Genomic DNA, 18,354 nt, shown 5'->3' with positions numbered 1-18,354 from the left:
TGAGTTTATCTGTTTATCTACTATGTTTAAAATGATGTATGGATAAACAAGTATTGTTTATAAGCTGTAGAATATCTTAGAATTTGTAATCTTAGGTCTTGGGTCTTAGCTTTGGTGATCTTGGGTCTTAGGTTTCGTGACACCCGTCTATTATTGACCCGAAGAGTAGCTAGAAACATGATGTATGATGATTATAGTAATCCACTGGCCTAAAACTTGTACTCAAAGACGATGGTTAGTAAATCATAAAAGTTCATGAATTTAGGCGTTCATAAACGGCGGCCACAAATATCAGACCGCCTCGATACATAGTTAGTAGTGTGCCTAGCCTAGACAGCTAGGCATAGGCACCCTAATATGTTGATGTTATATAACACTCACAAACAATTTTTAAGTTATAGCTATGCTAAGACATTGTTAACATTTTTTTAATTTATATACTGTAGTTGCTTCTGATACTGATGTGGCACCAGCTACACCAAATGAACCAACCTCAATGCCTGGTTAGTTGATTGTGTATCTTTGTCCAACTCACACAAAGTTTCAGTTAAAATTATTGTACATGATGTAGGCCTATCCTTATCCAATTGTGCCCTAACAATCAAAATATCACTATAAAATTAATTGATCAGCGGCGGATCTAGAAGTGCTAACATATAATATTACTAGTACTTCAAAATCTCATTTCTGTATAAAGAAGAGAGTGCGCCCCTTGAATCCGTCCTTGTTGATAACAGGGGCCTACATATATTTGTAACGCATGATTGAAAAGAAATGACGTTAAGAGAAATATGAAAATAAAAAATTAGATACGCATCTTGAGATATTCATTCTTTATGTCAGATATAAATCATTAGTAGAAAAAAAATTACATACTGACACTTAGCAAACATAATTATATTATTATTGTTATTAATAAATTGTGTTATTACTATTATTAGATTTGAATGAAGACGATTACAATGAACTGCTCGTAGAGGTATCAGACTGGTGGGAGAAACATGGAAACATTCACATGCTGAGAGTGTTACTAAGCGAGTTCACGAATCGTGATACAACCATTACTTTGAAAAAAATAGAGAGTGAAAATATACCCTATGATCTGATTAGTTTACTTGAGGGTTCTGGACTTCTCAAACCGGCAGACATTGGTATCCTCGTTGAAGCTACTAATATATGCGGACTTCAGGGAGTGCAAGACGTGATTGCGGAAATTGTGAAATTACCAAACTTGAAATCCGTTCCTTTCACACATTTTTCAGAGTATCGAAGAAAATTGATAGCATTTGGTCAGCAATTGAATACAAAGAACATGGTAACTATTGGCCGCCTTAAAGGCATTAAGGAGGTCAACAAAGACAGAGATCCGTTTTGGTTAATATTGAAATTGGAAATGAAAGGCACACTTGCAGAAGGAAAGGAGATGGACAAATTTATTAAACTGCTTACAGATAAGAAGATGATGAAAGAAGTGGATGCATTGACAGTACTAAAAGGTAAAACAAAGCAGTATAAGCTCATTCACAAATACAGCAGAAATAACATCATGTCTGTAATGGTTTGAGAGAAAACAATTATGATAAAAGGTTTTTATAATGTTATATTCATCAGCATGGATATTGTAATACTGTCCTAAAATAATTCCTTTATAGGTGAACAATCAAGAAGTGAAGCTAAACCATCAAGCAATACAGAAAGTACGTTTTTTATTTTTTTTTACAAAAAGTGGAAATTGTGTTACAAATTCACTTTGAGTATTGTACTTATTTAATAGCATTTGTATAAGTTTTTTCGATTTAATAATGTCACAAACTGCATTTTATGTAAAAATAAATACTATATGAGCCCTAATGTTTTCGTCTTTAAACAGTTTAAATGAGAAAAATAAGTTGATTACAATAATATAAGTGGCCTGCCATGCATACCAGCATGCATCGCACGCAAATTGATATTTTTTAACCTAAACTATAATTTTAAAGCATTTACTGTATAGTAGACAAATATGTTTCAAACTTCTTAAACTGAACTAAAGTTTAATGAGGTGCAGTTTGATTTATGTTATGACGTGGTACTTTAGTGAATGATGCCATTTTGCAACTTGGATTACAGTTTCGTTCTATAAAGTTACCAAACATTAACACAAAAAAAAAAAAAATACAAAATAACAAGTTAAATCCTAATATTTTATGTTGTTGATTAATTCAAAATGTCTCTTGGAAGTTTAAATATTATATAGTAGCGGTAATAGTATTCATCAACATGGATATTGTAATTACTGTACTAAAATACTTTTTTTTATAGGTCAGATCAAGAATTGAAGCTGGACCATAATGATAAAGGAATACAGAAAGTATGTTTTATTCCGATAGAGTTGGGGGTCCTATTATTGAAGAAATGTAATTCCTCTTTCACATTAATATTTATTAATTGTGAGTTACAGTTCTTATTTGATTGTATTGAGGCATTTTATAGACTGTTTACAGTATGGTATATATATACATCTAACTCATGGTCTTAAGCCTAGTCTTAGACGTAAGCCCAATATGAAACCATTGGCAACCATGGTTTTAGATTTAAGACCATGGTTGCCAATGGTTTCATCTTGGGCTTAAGTCTAAGAATAGACCTCCAGCATTGAAATTTGGAGGTTCACTTACTGTAGGTTTCCTAAACCAGGGGCCTCAGCCCTCTGCGTTATACCATTGCTTACCTGGATAAACCAACAATAGCCCCTTCTCTCCGAAGAGCAGAAAATATTACAAGAACTTTAATACATAACCACATCAACACCCCCACCACCACCCGAATCCATTCAACATCAAACTCTTATGAAACACACCTACCTCAGATTGTCATCATTTCTTTTAACGCTGTTGTTTGTGTACGTCAACAACATATGCTAGTGAAAGACATGAATTAGTACAGGCTTTGATTCGTTGAAAATCGATATTTTAGAGTGCTCCCTAAAATAGAAAAAAAGAGATACGTTTCAAGCCGTTATTCTAGGCTAGAAGAAGACTAGAATAGAAATCAATATGTTCTTAGAATTCCTGAGTGGAACTACTAAGAAACAAAGATAACAAAGCTAAGTGTCATACTCTGTTATCACGCTAGTGAAATACGTGAATTAGTACAGGCTTTGCTCTATCAGCGATTCGTTGAAAATCGATATTTTAGGGTGTTCCCTAAAATAGAAATCAAGAGATACGTTTTAAGCCGTTATTCTAGGCTAGAAAAATACTAACTAGAATAGAAACCGATACGTTGAGATACGTTATCCTAATGTTACACTAGGATAGAAATAGGACTTTACTCTGTTAGGCTTGTGTTTTAGGGTTCGTAGGTTGCTAAATACCACTATGCCCAAGTTTTAAATGTAGGGCTCCTATAGTATAGTCAAGTGGGACCACTTCAATGACCCAAGATCTTTCTTATGTCCTAATCCCTCCACATGACATAATAATTTTTTTGGGCTTTCTTAATTTAATAATAATAATAGCTCTTATCCAAATATTATCATGTGAGTAGAATAGAAACCGATACGTTGAGATACGTTATCCTATCAAAGGATAGAAATAGGACTTTACTTCGTTAGGCTTGTGTTAGGGTTCGTAGGTTGCTAATACCACTATGAATGTGATAAATGTACCAGGGGTCCAACCTTAATGACCCAAGTTCTCCAAATATTATCATGTGTGTAATATTAAATTGAAGCATATACTGTAAAACTCATTTATTTATTTACTTTTTATTCTGCATGAATGAAGAATTATACCATGCATTTATGTGCATGTTAAAGATATATTGTCCACCTGAAAAAATAATTTTTGTTAAAGATGTATTGTCCCCCAAAAACATGAAAAATGAAGATTAATTATTTTGTAGTTTCAATAAAGTTAATCACTTCCGTGGAAAAACCCCCCGAAAAAACAGTGTTTTCACTTATAAAATGACAAATGGTTAAATTCAACCAAAAATTCATTGACTGGCAGACAATTTGACTTTGCTTTAAATTACAGTTTTTTCACGTAAATACATTTTTTTTCCGATCTAATTTTTAGTCAAAGTGGATAACTATTTTTTATGTAACATTAAAATGGCATATTCAACGGAAAATTTTGTAATAATTATTTTTTCAGGGGACAATACATCTTTAAAGTCGCATATATGTAAAATATGTTTTGTAAATAATACAGAACGTGTAAAAAAAGTGCAATACTATTTCTAATTAATCTACTCAATGAATCAGTTGCAGGGCGCACCCCTATATTTCTTCCATCAATTTGAACTGTAATATAACTAATGTAATAATAATGTAAATAATGTAATTTTTGTATGCTTTCCGTATATATTATACATTTTTATATTATATTTTAATATTAATGTGTTTTTCTAATTTGTTTCTAACGTTTCTTTTTAATCTGTTTTTAACCATGTTAATTTGGCATACCAGCCACGATAACAATTAATTTGAATAAACCATAATAAAGAAATAAAAATATGTCGTACAATGTTATTCTGTATATTGCTTAAGCTTGTTCTCACTAGAGAGGCAACGCAAGAACATAGATGCAACACCGGCCAGTTGACCAATGACAAGCGACAGTTCGAATTTTCCATTGCTTGTGATTGGTCAAATTACTTAAATTGCATTACGTCCTTGTAATAGTGTGAACCAAGCATTGATTTTATAAATAACCTACAATATGTGTGGACAGCAATAGGCCTCAGACCCTATAACCTATGTACACACTGAGTACACATTTCTGGTGGGCAGATGACAAATCATGACAAAGGGGTGCAGAATATAACTGTTCATATTAAAGGATTCTGGATTCCATCTACAGTATATTATGTTTGTAAAAGAAAATGTAAAGAATGCAGACTTAGTGTGAACTTAATAGCTATAATGAGTTTCTTAATTGGAAGTAAATTATGATCAAATAAATGTAAGTCTTCAATTCAATTCAATTCAAGAAACATTTATTGACCATATTTTAGCATAACATTAACAATGGTTAGCATATAATATATATAGTCGAGAGACTACAAAAGGCCCGATGGGCCTGTCGCCGTAGTTCCTCTTTACATTATACAAGTAAACATACAAATACAAATAATAATAATACAACACTTAGGCTAATCTTAATTAGCCGTTACGTACATTATATCAGTATATAAAAAAAAAAAAAAAAAAAAAAAAAAAAAAGAATACAGTATCTTAATTAATTAGGTAACCATCTGAGGTATACTTTAATAAAAGATATTCTTTAATGGACCTTTTTAAACTTTTACCATGCTTATGCACCATGCTTGGAATTTTATTACAGAAATAATTCCAAAGTTTAGGTCCATTTATATGAATAAAGTGTTGGCCGCAAGTTAGTCTTGAGAAAGGTACATTCATTGCATATTTGTGTCTAAGATTGTGATAATTGTTTTCATGCTTACTAAAAATGTTAAGAACATATTGTGGTAACACACCACGCCTAACATTATCCATGAAGCCTATAACATTTAGTTTATGGATGTCGTGAATATTAAGTATTTTTAGTTTTTTAAACAGAGGTTCAGACGACACTCTCATGTTTGAATGAGTTATTATTCTGGCAGCTCTTTTCTGGAGCTTCCATAATGTTTCCAGTGTACTATTGTATGTGTTTCCCCATACAAGATTGCCATATTGGAAATGGGGTAATATTAAGGTGTTGTATAAGTTGGTTAAAATATGAGGTGGAAAAAAATCTCTAACTTTCACTAGTATTCCAGTAGCCCTGGCTACTTTTTTACTGGTAAGTTTAATATGTTGCTTCCAGCAGAGGTTTTCATTAATTACAACACCTAAAAACGTAACATTTTCTTTTTGTTCTAGTAAAATATTGTTCATTTTTATACACACTTTGTTTGGGTTTACACATTTTTGTGGAGCTCTAAATACAACATAATTTGTTTTACAAATGTTCAACAAGAGCTTATTGGCTTTAAACCACATGTTTATTTTCTCAAGTTCAATATTGATTATACTTGACAATACTTTGAGATCGTTGCCACATTTTATACTTGTTGTATCATCTGCAAAGCAAATGACATTGAGCTCAGTACTTGCATTATATATGTCATTAACGTATAAAAGGAACAGTAATGGTCCTAATACCGAGCCTTGTGGGACTCCAATACCATTTTCCTGTATAATAGATGCTGTACCATTAACATAAACATATTGTTTGCGAGATTTCAGATAATTCTTAAACAGAGTCAACGCAATACCTCTGATGCCATAATTCGACAGTTTACTTATTAATATATTATGGTCGATAATATCAAACGCCTTTGATAGGTCCATAAATGTGGCGATTGCATATTGCTTCTTTTCGAATGCGTCTAATAATGTATAAACCATGTCAATTATGGCGTGTGAGGTTGAATGCTTAGTTCTAAAGCCATATTGGCGGTTGTTTAATATATTGAATTTAGATAAGTAATTGTATAATCGTTTGTATACTACTTTTTCAAATATTTTTGAAAAAATTGGTAATAAGGATATTGGACGATAATTAGAGGCTACATGGCGATCGCCTTTCTTATAGATGGGGACGATTTTCGCAATTTTCATTTTTTGGGGAATTATTCCAGTTTGGAGGGATTGGTTAAAAATATGTGTTAGAGGTTTCACAATGGTATATCCAATTTCCTTGATAACCTTTGGTGAAATACTATCAAATCCGGGTGCTTTGTTACTATCAAGAGATCGGATAATACTCATTATCTCTTCTTCGTTCACAGGAAAGAAAAACAGCGAGTTGCGTTGCTGATTGGAGAGGTAATCAGAATATTGAGTCGTCGTAGACTCAATACTGTCACGAACCTCTCGACCGACATTAATAAAGTAATCATTTAAATGATTTGCCACAGCATCGCAACCCTCAACAGTTTCGCTGTCGTGTGAAAAATAAGATGGAATATTATTTTTACCTTTCCCTGGATTTATGACGTCATTTATAACGTCCCACGTTTTTTTCACATTTCCATTTGTCTGGATAAAAACACTTTCATAATATAATTTTTTTGCTTTTTTACAGGTACGCGTGAAGTTTTTTTTAAATTGTGTATATACGAGTTTGGTTTTGGGTGTGGGATGTTTTATATACCTTTTATATAAGACATGCTTTCTTTTGCTGGATTTTAATAACCCAGAACTCATCCAAAGTTGTTTAAACTTTTTATAATTTTTTGGTTGTTTTACATTTTTTTTCTTTAAATTTTTATTATATAATTTTATAAATTTATCAAGAAAAATATTGTAAGCGTCGTCGGGGTTCCTTATTTCATTGATGTCACCCCATTCAGCAAGACGCAAATCATTGTTGAGTTGCATTATGTTCCTGTCATTAATTAGGTATTTGTTATTTAAGAGAGTAATATTATTATTATTATTATTATTTTTGTCGTTATTTAACTGTTGCGTAGAATGAATGATCTGGTATATTGGTAAGTGGTCGGAGATGTCTGAAATAAGTATACCGGATGATATTTTTTCGGATAGGGTGTTGGAAAATATATTATCGATCAGCGTCGCTGATTCGTTTTGTATTCTAGTGGGCCTTGATATCGATGGATGGAACGAATGGGACATCATTACGTCAATAAATTCATTGGTGTCGCCATTTTGTTTGAGAAGATTGATATTAAAGTCGCCAATAATGTGACATGGTTTGCTCTCTTTATCGGTAATTGTTAAGATCTCATTTAAAGATTTGTTAAACTTATCAATCCTCATATGGGGAGGTCGGTAAACAAGTCCGACAATTTTATTTTTATTTTTTTTATCTATAATTTCAATAAATATACATTCACAAAAATTTATCTTTAGGTCTGGCCGTTTTTTTACCTCAACTGTGTTGGAGATAAACATACCTACACCCCCCCCCCCCCCCCCCTTTGTTCCACTCTGTCCATTGAATGGAAGTTATAGTTAGGTAAATATGGTCTAATGGATGTATTCGTAAGCCATGTTTCTGATATACATATTATTGTAAATACATGTTTGATATGGTTGAGATAAGTTACCAACTCATCAAAGTGTTTGTTGATACTTCTTATATTAAAATGTAAAAGTGATAGACTTATATTAGTTATGTTATTTATCGTATCATTAAGTTGAAGTGTGTTCGTGTATGAACATGATTCTATAGTGCTTAATCTCTCTCTGAGACCATATTCAATATGTTCTTCGTGCTCATCCAAGTCGTCCGAATTACAAGTGGATATAGGATTAAAAAATAGATCCATAGGACTGGATGAGTTTCCATCATTAAGTATGGAGCACGAGTAACATTGGCATTGAATATTATCGTTTCCGGTACATGTAGGATACGATGCACGTTGATACAGATGTGCATTTACCGTGATTTCGTTTCGTACAGTGGTACCGGATTTTAGCTCACCACAAGCTGTGCTATCAAAAGCGGACTGATCCATTTAAAAAAAAAAAAAAAAAAAAAGTTGTTAAAGAATCAATTTACTCTTTTTTCAGTACCTATGTATTATTAGTAGTTGTTTCTACCTCTTTTTTGGGCGATCCTTCTGCCAGGCCTGCGTATTCCTAAGGTACTTTCTATTCTGCGCCTGAGGTTACTGGCTAAGAGGCTTGTGCCCTCATTTGACAAGTGGTAACCATCAGCGGCTAAGAGTATGTTCACCAGTTCACCATTCCTTAGGAAGTTGCTATGGTCACAAAAAAGTATGTTCGGCTGTTGCTCAGTGCGTATTCTGTGTTTTAGACATGAATTCACAATTTCTATTTTAAAGTTTAGAGGGCCAGCACGTGGTAGGCCGAGAGAAATAATACAATTTGTTTTTGGATGGCTTTTTGCATAATCACTAATTATGCTGTATAGTGAGTTCGCACAGTTTTCTGCAGGCATTTCCTTTACTGAGTTAGTTATTTCATGGATTATCAAGCAGTCTGGATAAGCGTCGCTTTCTACAAGGGCTGTCCGGATTTCTTCAATGGTGTAAGCTTTAATTATGCTTACCTCTGCTTGTGGGACAATGCGACTGGTTTCTATATTGTTTAGATGCGAGTTTCCAATAATGAGTACAGTCGGTTTTGCCTCCACTCTTGTTTCAGGAGCGCTTGATTGCTGCGTCTGCCTTCTGTTGACGGATTGCGCGTACGTAGTTTGAGCTCCGTCTTGCTGCTTTCTTGTATGCACAGTTTGGAAGTTTGAGGTATCTACCGCTAGCTGAGTTCGTTTGGCTTCGTAGACTGCCTCCTTCGCTTTTGCGATTTCACTCCTAGCTGCGTCTAGTAGGACTTGTAAAGTTGTAATGTGTTTATCCTTAGTAGCAATAACTTCACTTGTACGCCTTACCTCTGTGATTGTATTAGCAGTAGCCTTCGCTTCTTTTTCTGCTCTGTTTGTCTTTTCTCGGATCTTTTCTATCTCAGCTCTTAATTCGTGTACCATATTGGCATTTTTGGGATTTTCAGTTTGTTGCTTTAGTTCTTGTCTAAGCAGTTTGGTTTCTGCCTTTAGCTTTGCGTTTTCAATAGAGATATCGTTTTTTTGTCTCAGTTCTTTCCGTAGCAATTCTATTTCCGATTTTAGCGACTTGTTTTCTGTAAGGATTCGCTCTTTATCTTTTTCTTTTATGCGAATAAGTTCATCACTATCAGTAGTAGTAGTAGTAGTAGTTATATTGTTAGGATGTCTGGTTGCGTTACCGATCTGTTCGTCTTGATATCTCATCCGCTGATTCAAGACAAGAATGGTTTCGGTTATGGTTAAGAGTATACTTGGGATGCGTCGACATATAGGACAGATCCAAGTACCCTTTTTTCCTTTAGCATCTACACATGCTCTATGGTATTGTTTGTTGCACAGGGTGCATGTTATTGAGTTTTCGTTTTTATTGGTTAAGTTGCATCCTGCTACACATTCAATACCTTCTCTTCCAGTCATTAAAAAATCCTCTAGTATGTGTTTTTGCCCTTCCGCTTTAGCGTCATTTTCATTATTTACAGAAGATGACGTTGATGGCTGTGAGAATTGGATTAGGTCATTATCTGACTCTATTGTTTGTAGCTGGTCAAGCGTGAAGACCGCGCTTGCCAGTAACGTGAATAGGGTTCGATCAGTGTTGAATGAGGTGTGACAGGCACAATTAACTATTGATTGTAACAAGCTTGGCGTTGATTGGCTAATTCAGATATGATATTGTTCCATCGTTCATCAATAGATCACAATGATGGGATGGGGCTTAGCTATCTGTTACATACAGGTAGGCCTACAGATAGCCCTTTCCTGGATCTTTAGGTTTGTCTTTAGTGGGCCTAGCTTTGCGATGGTTCCAGAAATCCACTATTTAGTTCAATATCGACATAATCGACATCTGATCAAACACTTACGTAGTACATAATGCTTTGGAGGTTATAAATCCGATCCTTACTTTCAATGAAACAGGTTTTAAACCAGTCTTAGCCGTGACTTCGTAGTGACAGATGTTTATTGTACTTGATAGGTTAAAACAATGTTTAATATTACTTTTGATATTTGGAGTCAAAAACCAGATACAGTACTTCTGATCGGAGGAAAGGACAGATAATGGTTTTGGGAGAGTTGGAGGGATCTTTAACCACATTTAAAGCACAGATAGATGTGGTCACGGATGTGGTCACGGATTCTGGACCACCTTTTATTAAAGATGAATTGTCCCTTTGACTAATTCAAAAAAAAATATAAAAAAAAGATTTTTAAAAAGAGTCATTTAAATAATTTAACTGAAATACAGACGTTTTTTGTTCAAAAAATAACTTTGACTTCCAGTCAAAGTTTTTGATCAAAACATATCTCATAATGCAACGCGCTTGTTTGGCTACTCTGTATGCATAATCATACAATTTCTTCGCGATCTGTGTGAAAACACCTTCTCAACCGTGATGAGTTGTAGACAATCTTAGCTAATTACCATCATGCTAAATGCATACTCGTTGTTTGAAATATTTGTTTGCTTTCGCTCGCGACGATTTTCCAGACAAAATGTAATCAAATTAATTTACCAGTTAATTACTTAAACTTGTTTTTGTCCCGAATTTTCGACTTAAATTTAAATTTAGAATATTTTGACCTTTATTTTTTGTGTTTCAAGGGACAATACATCTTTAAATTATTTTACCAAATTTAATCCATACGTTAAAAACATATAGGCCTATATATATAAATATAAAACAATTTAAAAATAAAAACGGATCATTATCACGATTCTTGATCTTGATCCTTTTCTCTTTTTACTCTTGGATCATATATTTATATATACAGTATATAAATATTGTTAGTAGCTCATGGTTCCATTTAAATAGCATAGTGCATGGACTTGTAGAAGGAAAATGTGTCTATATAGATGTAAAGAGGAAGTATTTCAATTGGCGATGTCTACCCAAAAATCTGTGGAAGACTTGATGACTGGAGGAAATTGGATATTCACAAGGACCCTTTAGCGATAAGCTTCATCCAGTATACAGTATAACTAAACAAGGCCATATAGATGGCTGCAGTCGCGTGCTCATTAGTGTTTACCGACCAACCGACCAACCTACCAACTGACCGAAATTTCTGAAAAATGTTGAAATGTTTAAAAACATTTATGTTTTTTTAATTTACACGTGCGTACCCTGTCACTTTTGACGTGCTCGTATAACGTAATTTTGAGTTGAAAAGTAAGTCAAGAAAACAGAAATCGGGCAAAAAGAGTGCGTAACAACCCAGCTAGCTCTGTATGTCCAAAAGGTACAGTGTAATATTATTAGTGTCACCCCTCCACCAGTCTTGTCATAAGGAGGTCATAAGTCATAATAATTTGTCCTTAACTAATCACACTTTAAATGCGCCAAAGTACAGAGAAACTTATAAATGAGACATATCACAGTATATTACGCGTGAACTAGGCCAAAATTACCAGGGAATGCACGAGGAGGGGCTTAGAGAGCACCCTCAGTTTTTTACCAAACAAAAGGAATACAGAAAACCTTTTACGGTTAGTACAATGTATATAATAATAATAATAATTTAAAAATAAGATATAACATAATACTACTGATAACTATGAACTTAAATTAGACAGGTCAGTTGTGGAATAGGTAGAAGAATAAACAAACCAGAAACGTTTACCGTAAATCTTCTAATTGTAACCCAGGGTTATTATTCTTTGATTGTTTTGTAGGGTGGGTTACCATTAGAAAGGGGTTACTATTAGAGTAGTGGGTTACTATTAGAAGATTTACGGTAGTTGAATAGTTCGGGAAAGAAGTATAAAGTTGAGAGAAGGAAGTGAGAGTTGTTTAACATAACACACAAAATGTTGGCCCTATAAAAACAGCAAATACATTCTTGATTTGGCACTTGTGTGCGGGGTGAAGACAGATAGAGAGAGATATATAGGTAATAAACATTTGCATAAACTACTCAGTTGCCATAATCAAAACTAAAGAGATAATTGTACTGATAAAAGAAATGGAATCATTTAGTGAAAAAAAGTGTAGCCAAGCAACAGTCAAAGCCTGATGTGTTACTAGAGCCCCTTTCTCACTGACGTGCCTGCAATATACCGGTATGATGCTGGCGTCGTGCCGGTATCGTTACCGGCATATACCCATTCTCATCGGACTATCGTGCCGGAAATATAACCGGTATACACCGGCTTTCTCTGAGAAAGAAGTCGGGCATATTCGGCCAATAAAAAGTCTGACAAAATAATCATTGAGGGCGTCCTTTATTGTTATTATTTTTGTCTATCGATATGGCGGCGAATTTTAAGTTACAGATTATTGTCTTCCTTTATAGCATATTTATGCAATACATGCTATGTACAGTATATTGTGCATATATTATTTGTTTTTGTCTTTAATGATATGGTAGGCCTACTGGCCTTTAACGTTTTCAGCTTGCTTAACTTGTTTTTTTGTCCGTTTTACGCCAACCACAGCCATGAAGCTTGCAAACAATATTAACGTAAACAGCTGCTGCTGCCGACCTTATTGTTCCATCCATTTTTCTACAAATTTCTTCTTGTCCCCTTATTTTAAGCAGCTCTCTTATCTCATTATTCCTCCAGTTCGACATTATTACTGTCAATTGAATTGAATCGGCGCCAAAGTGATACACTTGACCGCGCAAGGTGTCAAAGCCCCGACGGGGAATTAAAATATAACGGCGTTACGTTCTCACAGAATGCCCGTCTCACATTGCGGGGAATATCCCTAGAATATTACTAGGTCTAAAGCAGGTCATGTCGATGCCGGAATGATGCCGGAATGATGCCAAGACGACCCGTTCTCACAGAAAACCATACCGGCATGGTAATGGTATATTCCTGCAACATTCCTGGCACACAGCTCTGTGAGAAAGGGGCTCTGGTGAGAGATAATTAATAATATTGACATGAGATGAACTACTCAAATACAAAGAGTCACTTGAGGTTAGTATTGTATAATCAAAGGTAAGGAAGGGTAAATTTGAGGGAAGTGAATCGATAATTGCCACACAAATAACAGCCATATCTCCTGATGACACCTGGGGATAGATAAAAGTATAAACATGAAATACACAACTCAAACACGAAAGAAGAGGAGGTTAGTATGAAATCAAAGGTAAACACAAGATACACTTTTATTGTAACATGCAATAAGATCACTAGGGCCGCCGTTTCCACGCCGGGTTCCACGCAATATAGTAATGAATAAACTGTACAAAATGTCATAATGATCCTATTATTAACAAACTGGTTTTTCCAGCATCATACTTATTACAAATATAGATGAACACATCTTGTTATTGTTCCTAAAAAACTATTGCACTTGCTTTATATTGTACAGAATAAAAATATTATTTGTGTTGATTTCTTGTGTTTATCTATGGCATAATACAATTATAGCGTGACTTCATACACCATACATTCAAGCACTGAACTCCTTGAGTGTTGACAAAGTGCGAGGCAGCGAGGCACGCCAAATATTTCTGCGAGGCATCATTCTATCGTTTCCAAAAGTGCGAGGCATATAGTTTACAATTTCAAAAAGGTGCGAGGCATATCTTAACGTGCTATTATTCTATATTATAGGCCTAATAATCAACTATTTATATTTTTATAATAGGCCTAGCGTATCTAAATAGATTCTTGTATACACTCATCATGTTGTTTATTTTTATGTAACGATTGTTTTTTTCATTCATGTCATATCATGTCAAATTTTACTTTTACAAAAGTACCCAAACTGTTCAAAAGTTGTGCATCCGTATGCGCCATATTTTTAAAATCTGAACGACAGTCTTCAACTTTCGATAAACAATAATTGTTATAGCGACACTCATCAAATGACTGCCATGCTTGTTGGCATTTTGAGCGTGTTAATTTAACATGCCTCTCGAACATAGCAGAGTGAAAATAATATTTTGTCCCACCCCCGCGCCTCGATCCGGTAAACCTGAGAGATGGAAAATCCACCTTTACTATTTAGCAGGTAGCGGAACGATTCCCCTCCTATAGCACGTGGTTTCAGCAGCAACGCACATACTTCTGTCTCAGTGGCGTGCCAAAGACATTTCATTCTCTAGGAAATCAACACGTGTGCCTCTCTCGCAAATAAAGTGAACAGCGATGGCCAGGACAAGTTCAATAACTGGCGGTGAATAAAAGGTAACTGATATGCCGATCAAATAACAATAAATTGCAAGAGAATTTTGGAGCGCGTGTGAAAAATACTGTTTATTATTAAAAAGACTTACGTCCGACAATCGTAATACTAGGCCTAAAATTAAACTTTAGCTAATATGCTTAGCCCTAACCTAGAGGCCTATGTAGAAAATAATTTAATCAATTTTGATATAATAATAATTGGTGTAACATTAATAATGATAATAAACCTTGCGCTATATAGTTTCCTTCGCTTGTATTTTGACTCCAAATTTGATAACTAATTTTATCGTGTGAATACCACATCTTAGAAGTATGCCTCATGAGTAATAACTTTAATGAAAGAATCACATAAAAAGTAACAAATAAATCCTTAAATTAATGATTTTACAGGCGTGTTTCTCGCACACTGTTAATTTTGCTCTTTTGGCGTTCCATAGAAACCAAAATATTGAACATTGAGTGTGCGAAATTCGTGAACAGTATTCGAGAAAACGTCTGTAAAATCAAGGATTTATTATTACTTTTATGTGATTTTTCTTCATTAAAGTAGGCCTACTAATTCTAAGGTTTGGTATTCAGGATAAAGTAGGTTAACAAATTTCGAGTTACAATACAAGGCAGGTGCAAAAGTCTACTTCAATTTCGGTGATTTCCTGCCTTGCAATTTTGGGAAATGTTAAATTGATGCCGCGCATTTTTTGATGATGGTAAAACGATGCCTTGCATATATTTCTGACTTGCCTCGCTTGCATTCCCTGTCTCGCGTGCCTCGCACTTTGTTACTACCCGAACTCCATTTAAGTATTTCCACAATGTATACAACAGTTGTCAAGATATCATCAAAATATAAATGTTTGTAATTCATTAAATAATTGATTTTTTAGAAAATAAAAACCGTTGATGTCAAAACTTAGAAAAGTGTAAAAAGGCTATGCCATCTACTCGTCTTAGAATTATTGGTATGTAGCACTCACTCAAAGATCATGATGTCATGTTGATAATAATGAATTATGTGAAAATAAAAATAATGGTCATGATATTGACTTTGATGATACAGAGTGATATTGATCTGACTATCAATTTAGTGGCAATGATAAAGATACATACAACAGGCTATACATGATATTGATATAATAGCAATACTAACACTGAATATTTCTTTAAAATTATAAGAAAGATGAAAATGAAGTTAGTACAGGAGCTGCATTGTCAGTGCAAGCTGCTCTGATGAATCAAGAAGACAGATATATCCAATCAGCAGAATATGAATGATGACCAATCAGCTGATTCATGACTTCACTCTGAAAATTAGAATCACCAGTATCAGTAGGACTTTCAGCCAATCAACTATTTAATAAATCTGGATGATTGGAAGATTTCAAGTGTAATGCTTACACTGTAATATAAAAATGTATAAATGTTTAATAAATATTGATAAACATAATGTGACTTTGCCTGGCCTGAATTTATTTACGTATGTAGTGTTTTTTCACATGGTAATTTAAAACATTTAAAATGCAAACTTTTGAACTTTTTATGCCAGTGGATTTGGCCAGTAAGTTAGTGATTATAGTCTAAATTAATACTTTTGTGGCGTTTCATACTTGGTAATAATCATTGGGCCCTTTGGCAAGTTGTATCAATAATAAAGTTGATGTTGCAGTTTGTGAAGCATATAATCACTTTTCTTTTTTATGATTTAGTTGATGCTGCTCTCCGTGATCTTGTGCCTATTGTTAGACCTAAAAGAAAAATGCCGCCATGGTTTGATAATGAAGTTAGAGTCGCTCTCAAAAACAAAGAGAAATGTTTTCGTATCTCTAAACGACTTAACACACATGAATCAAAACATGCTTTTTCCGTTGCCAGAAAAAAATTTAAAGTCCTTATGAAACTTAAATATAAAAGTTATATGCAATCACTTTCTGGGAATCTTAAGGCAAATCCCAAACGCTTCTGGTCGTGGATAAAGACCAAAACTAAATCGTCTTCTTATCCGTCGGTTATGTCGCATGGGCACAAGGTCGCGGAGACAACAAATGATAAGGCTGCTTTATTTAACAGTTATTTTCATTCAGTTTTTAGATCTGGACCTTCTGTGACTGATGAACACCAACGTCTGCCTGAGGCTTCTGTCGGCATTCTCAATGCTCCAATTATTCAATCTGAAATTGTTAACTCGTTACTGTCATTCATTCAGACTCATAAGGCATGTGGATGTGATAATCTCAGTAACCATGTTCTTAAAGTCTGTTCTCGTCCTCTTTCTATTCCTATTTCTTTCTTCTTTAATAAATCTCTTCAAACCGGAAAATTTCCTTCCGTTTGGAAACGTTCCAATATTGTTCCTATTCATAAAGGGGGGGGGGGGGGGGTGGGACAAAGAAATTGATTTCTAACTATAGACCTATCTCTCTGTTGCCTACCATTTCTAAATTGTTTTAAAAAATTGTTTTTAACCATATTTCGACTCATGTTTCTCCTGCCATTGCTTCCTGTCAGCATGGCTGGTAGGTCATGTGAAACAAACCTTGCCACCCTTTTGACCACAGTTTACGAAGCCATTGATGACAGGAAGCAATGTGATGTTATTTACACAGACTTTTCTAAGGCGTTTGATCTTGTTCCTCATAATTTACTCTTATTAAAATTACAACGTTTTGTTTTTCATAATGATCTTATCTCCTGGTTTCGTAGTTATCTTAATGGTAGGTTCCAGAGAGTGGTCATTGAGGGTATAAATGGCTTCCTATTCATTCCTTTTCAATCTTTTTGTCAATGATATCCCTAAACGCTTCACCCACTCCAGATGTATTATGTTTGCTGATGATGTTAAGCTATACAAAATTATTGGTAGTGTTGAGGATGCTGACAGGCTTCAGGTGGACTTGGACAAATTATGTTCTTGGGCAGCTCTATGGGGTATGTCCCTCAATCCAGTAAAGTGCAATATCTTAACTATTACTTTGAAAAAGAACATTTTATTTTATAATTATTTAATTAATGACAATCCCATTAATATGGTGCAATCGCACAAAGATCTTGGTGTTTTTTTATTGATAGTTCCCTTTGTTTTTCTTTTCATATTGATTATCTTGTTGGTAAGTGCAATGGACTGCTTGGGCTGATGTTGCGTAATTGTAAACATTTTGACAGGCAAACCAAAATCCACCTTTATTTTTCAATTATCCATCCAATTCTCAACTTTAGTTCTGTTATTTTTAATTCTATTTCGAAAACTCAGTCTACGCGCATTCAGCGTCTGCATAACCGTTTTTTACGCTACATCAGCCACAACCAGAATCCTGACTTTCATTTCCATGTCCGATCTCCTAAGTCCCGTAGAACCTTTTTTGATCTTGTTTTGTGTATAAATGTGTTAATTCTTTATTTGACTGTAACTAAGTTAGTAACTTTTATCTTAGAGTCCCTAGTCGTCGCCTTAGAAGAAATACTACTTTTCATATTCCTTTTAGTAGAGTTAATGTTTTAAAAAATGGTTTTATTAGTAGATTAAGTCAAACTTATAATTCTTTTACTTTAAGAAACCCTGAGTTAGATATCTTTAGTAATAATTTCCGTAAGTTTCGTAACATTGTTAGTAGTTTAGTTTAATGTTTTTTATTGTATATGTTCGTTTTTGTCTGTGTTCCCTCCTGT

General features: G+C 34.2%; 1 protein-coding gene and 2 long non-coding RNA genes across 3 annotated transcripts in view; all 3 read left to right on the top strand.

The window, feature by feature from the left end:
• The window catches only part of LOC144842723 (uncharacterized), a 250,709-nt gene that overhangs the window by 164,365 nt on the left and 67,990 nt on the right, over positions 1–18,354 (top strand). The window lies entirely within an intron of this gene.
• Positions 193–2,524, top strand: LOC144842688 (uncharacterized). Its single transcript, XM_078699218.1, has 4 exons — positions 193–503; positions 942–1,496; positions 1,653–1,697; positions 2,302–2,524. Exons 1-4 carry the CDS (start codon positions 497–499, stop codon positions 2,316–2,318), a joined length of 624 nt encoding a protein of 207 aa, XP_078555344.1. The 5' UTR covers positions 193–496; the 3' UTR covers positions 2,319–2,524.
• On the top strand, positions 13,209–16,136 carry LOC144842731 (uncharacterized). Its single transcript, XR_013612169.1, has 3 exons — positions 13,209–13,476; positions 15,579–15,653; positions 15,868–16,136. It is a non-coding gene; the product is annotated as an uncharacterized LOC144842731 (long non-coding RNA).

The sequence above is a fragment of the Antedon bifida genome, chromosome 5 (genome assembly GCF_963402885.1).
Source record: "Antedon bifida chromosome 5, ecAntBifi1.1, whole genome shotgun sequence".
NCBI classification, from domain to species: domain Eukaryota; kingdom Metazoa; phylum Echinodermata; class Crinoidea; order Comatulida; family Antedonidae; genus Antedon; species Antedon bifida.
Note: the sequence above shows the minus strand (reverse complement) of the source record. Positions and strands in the feature narration are given on the sequence as shown.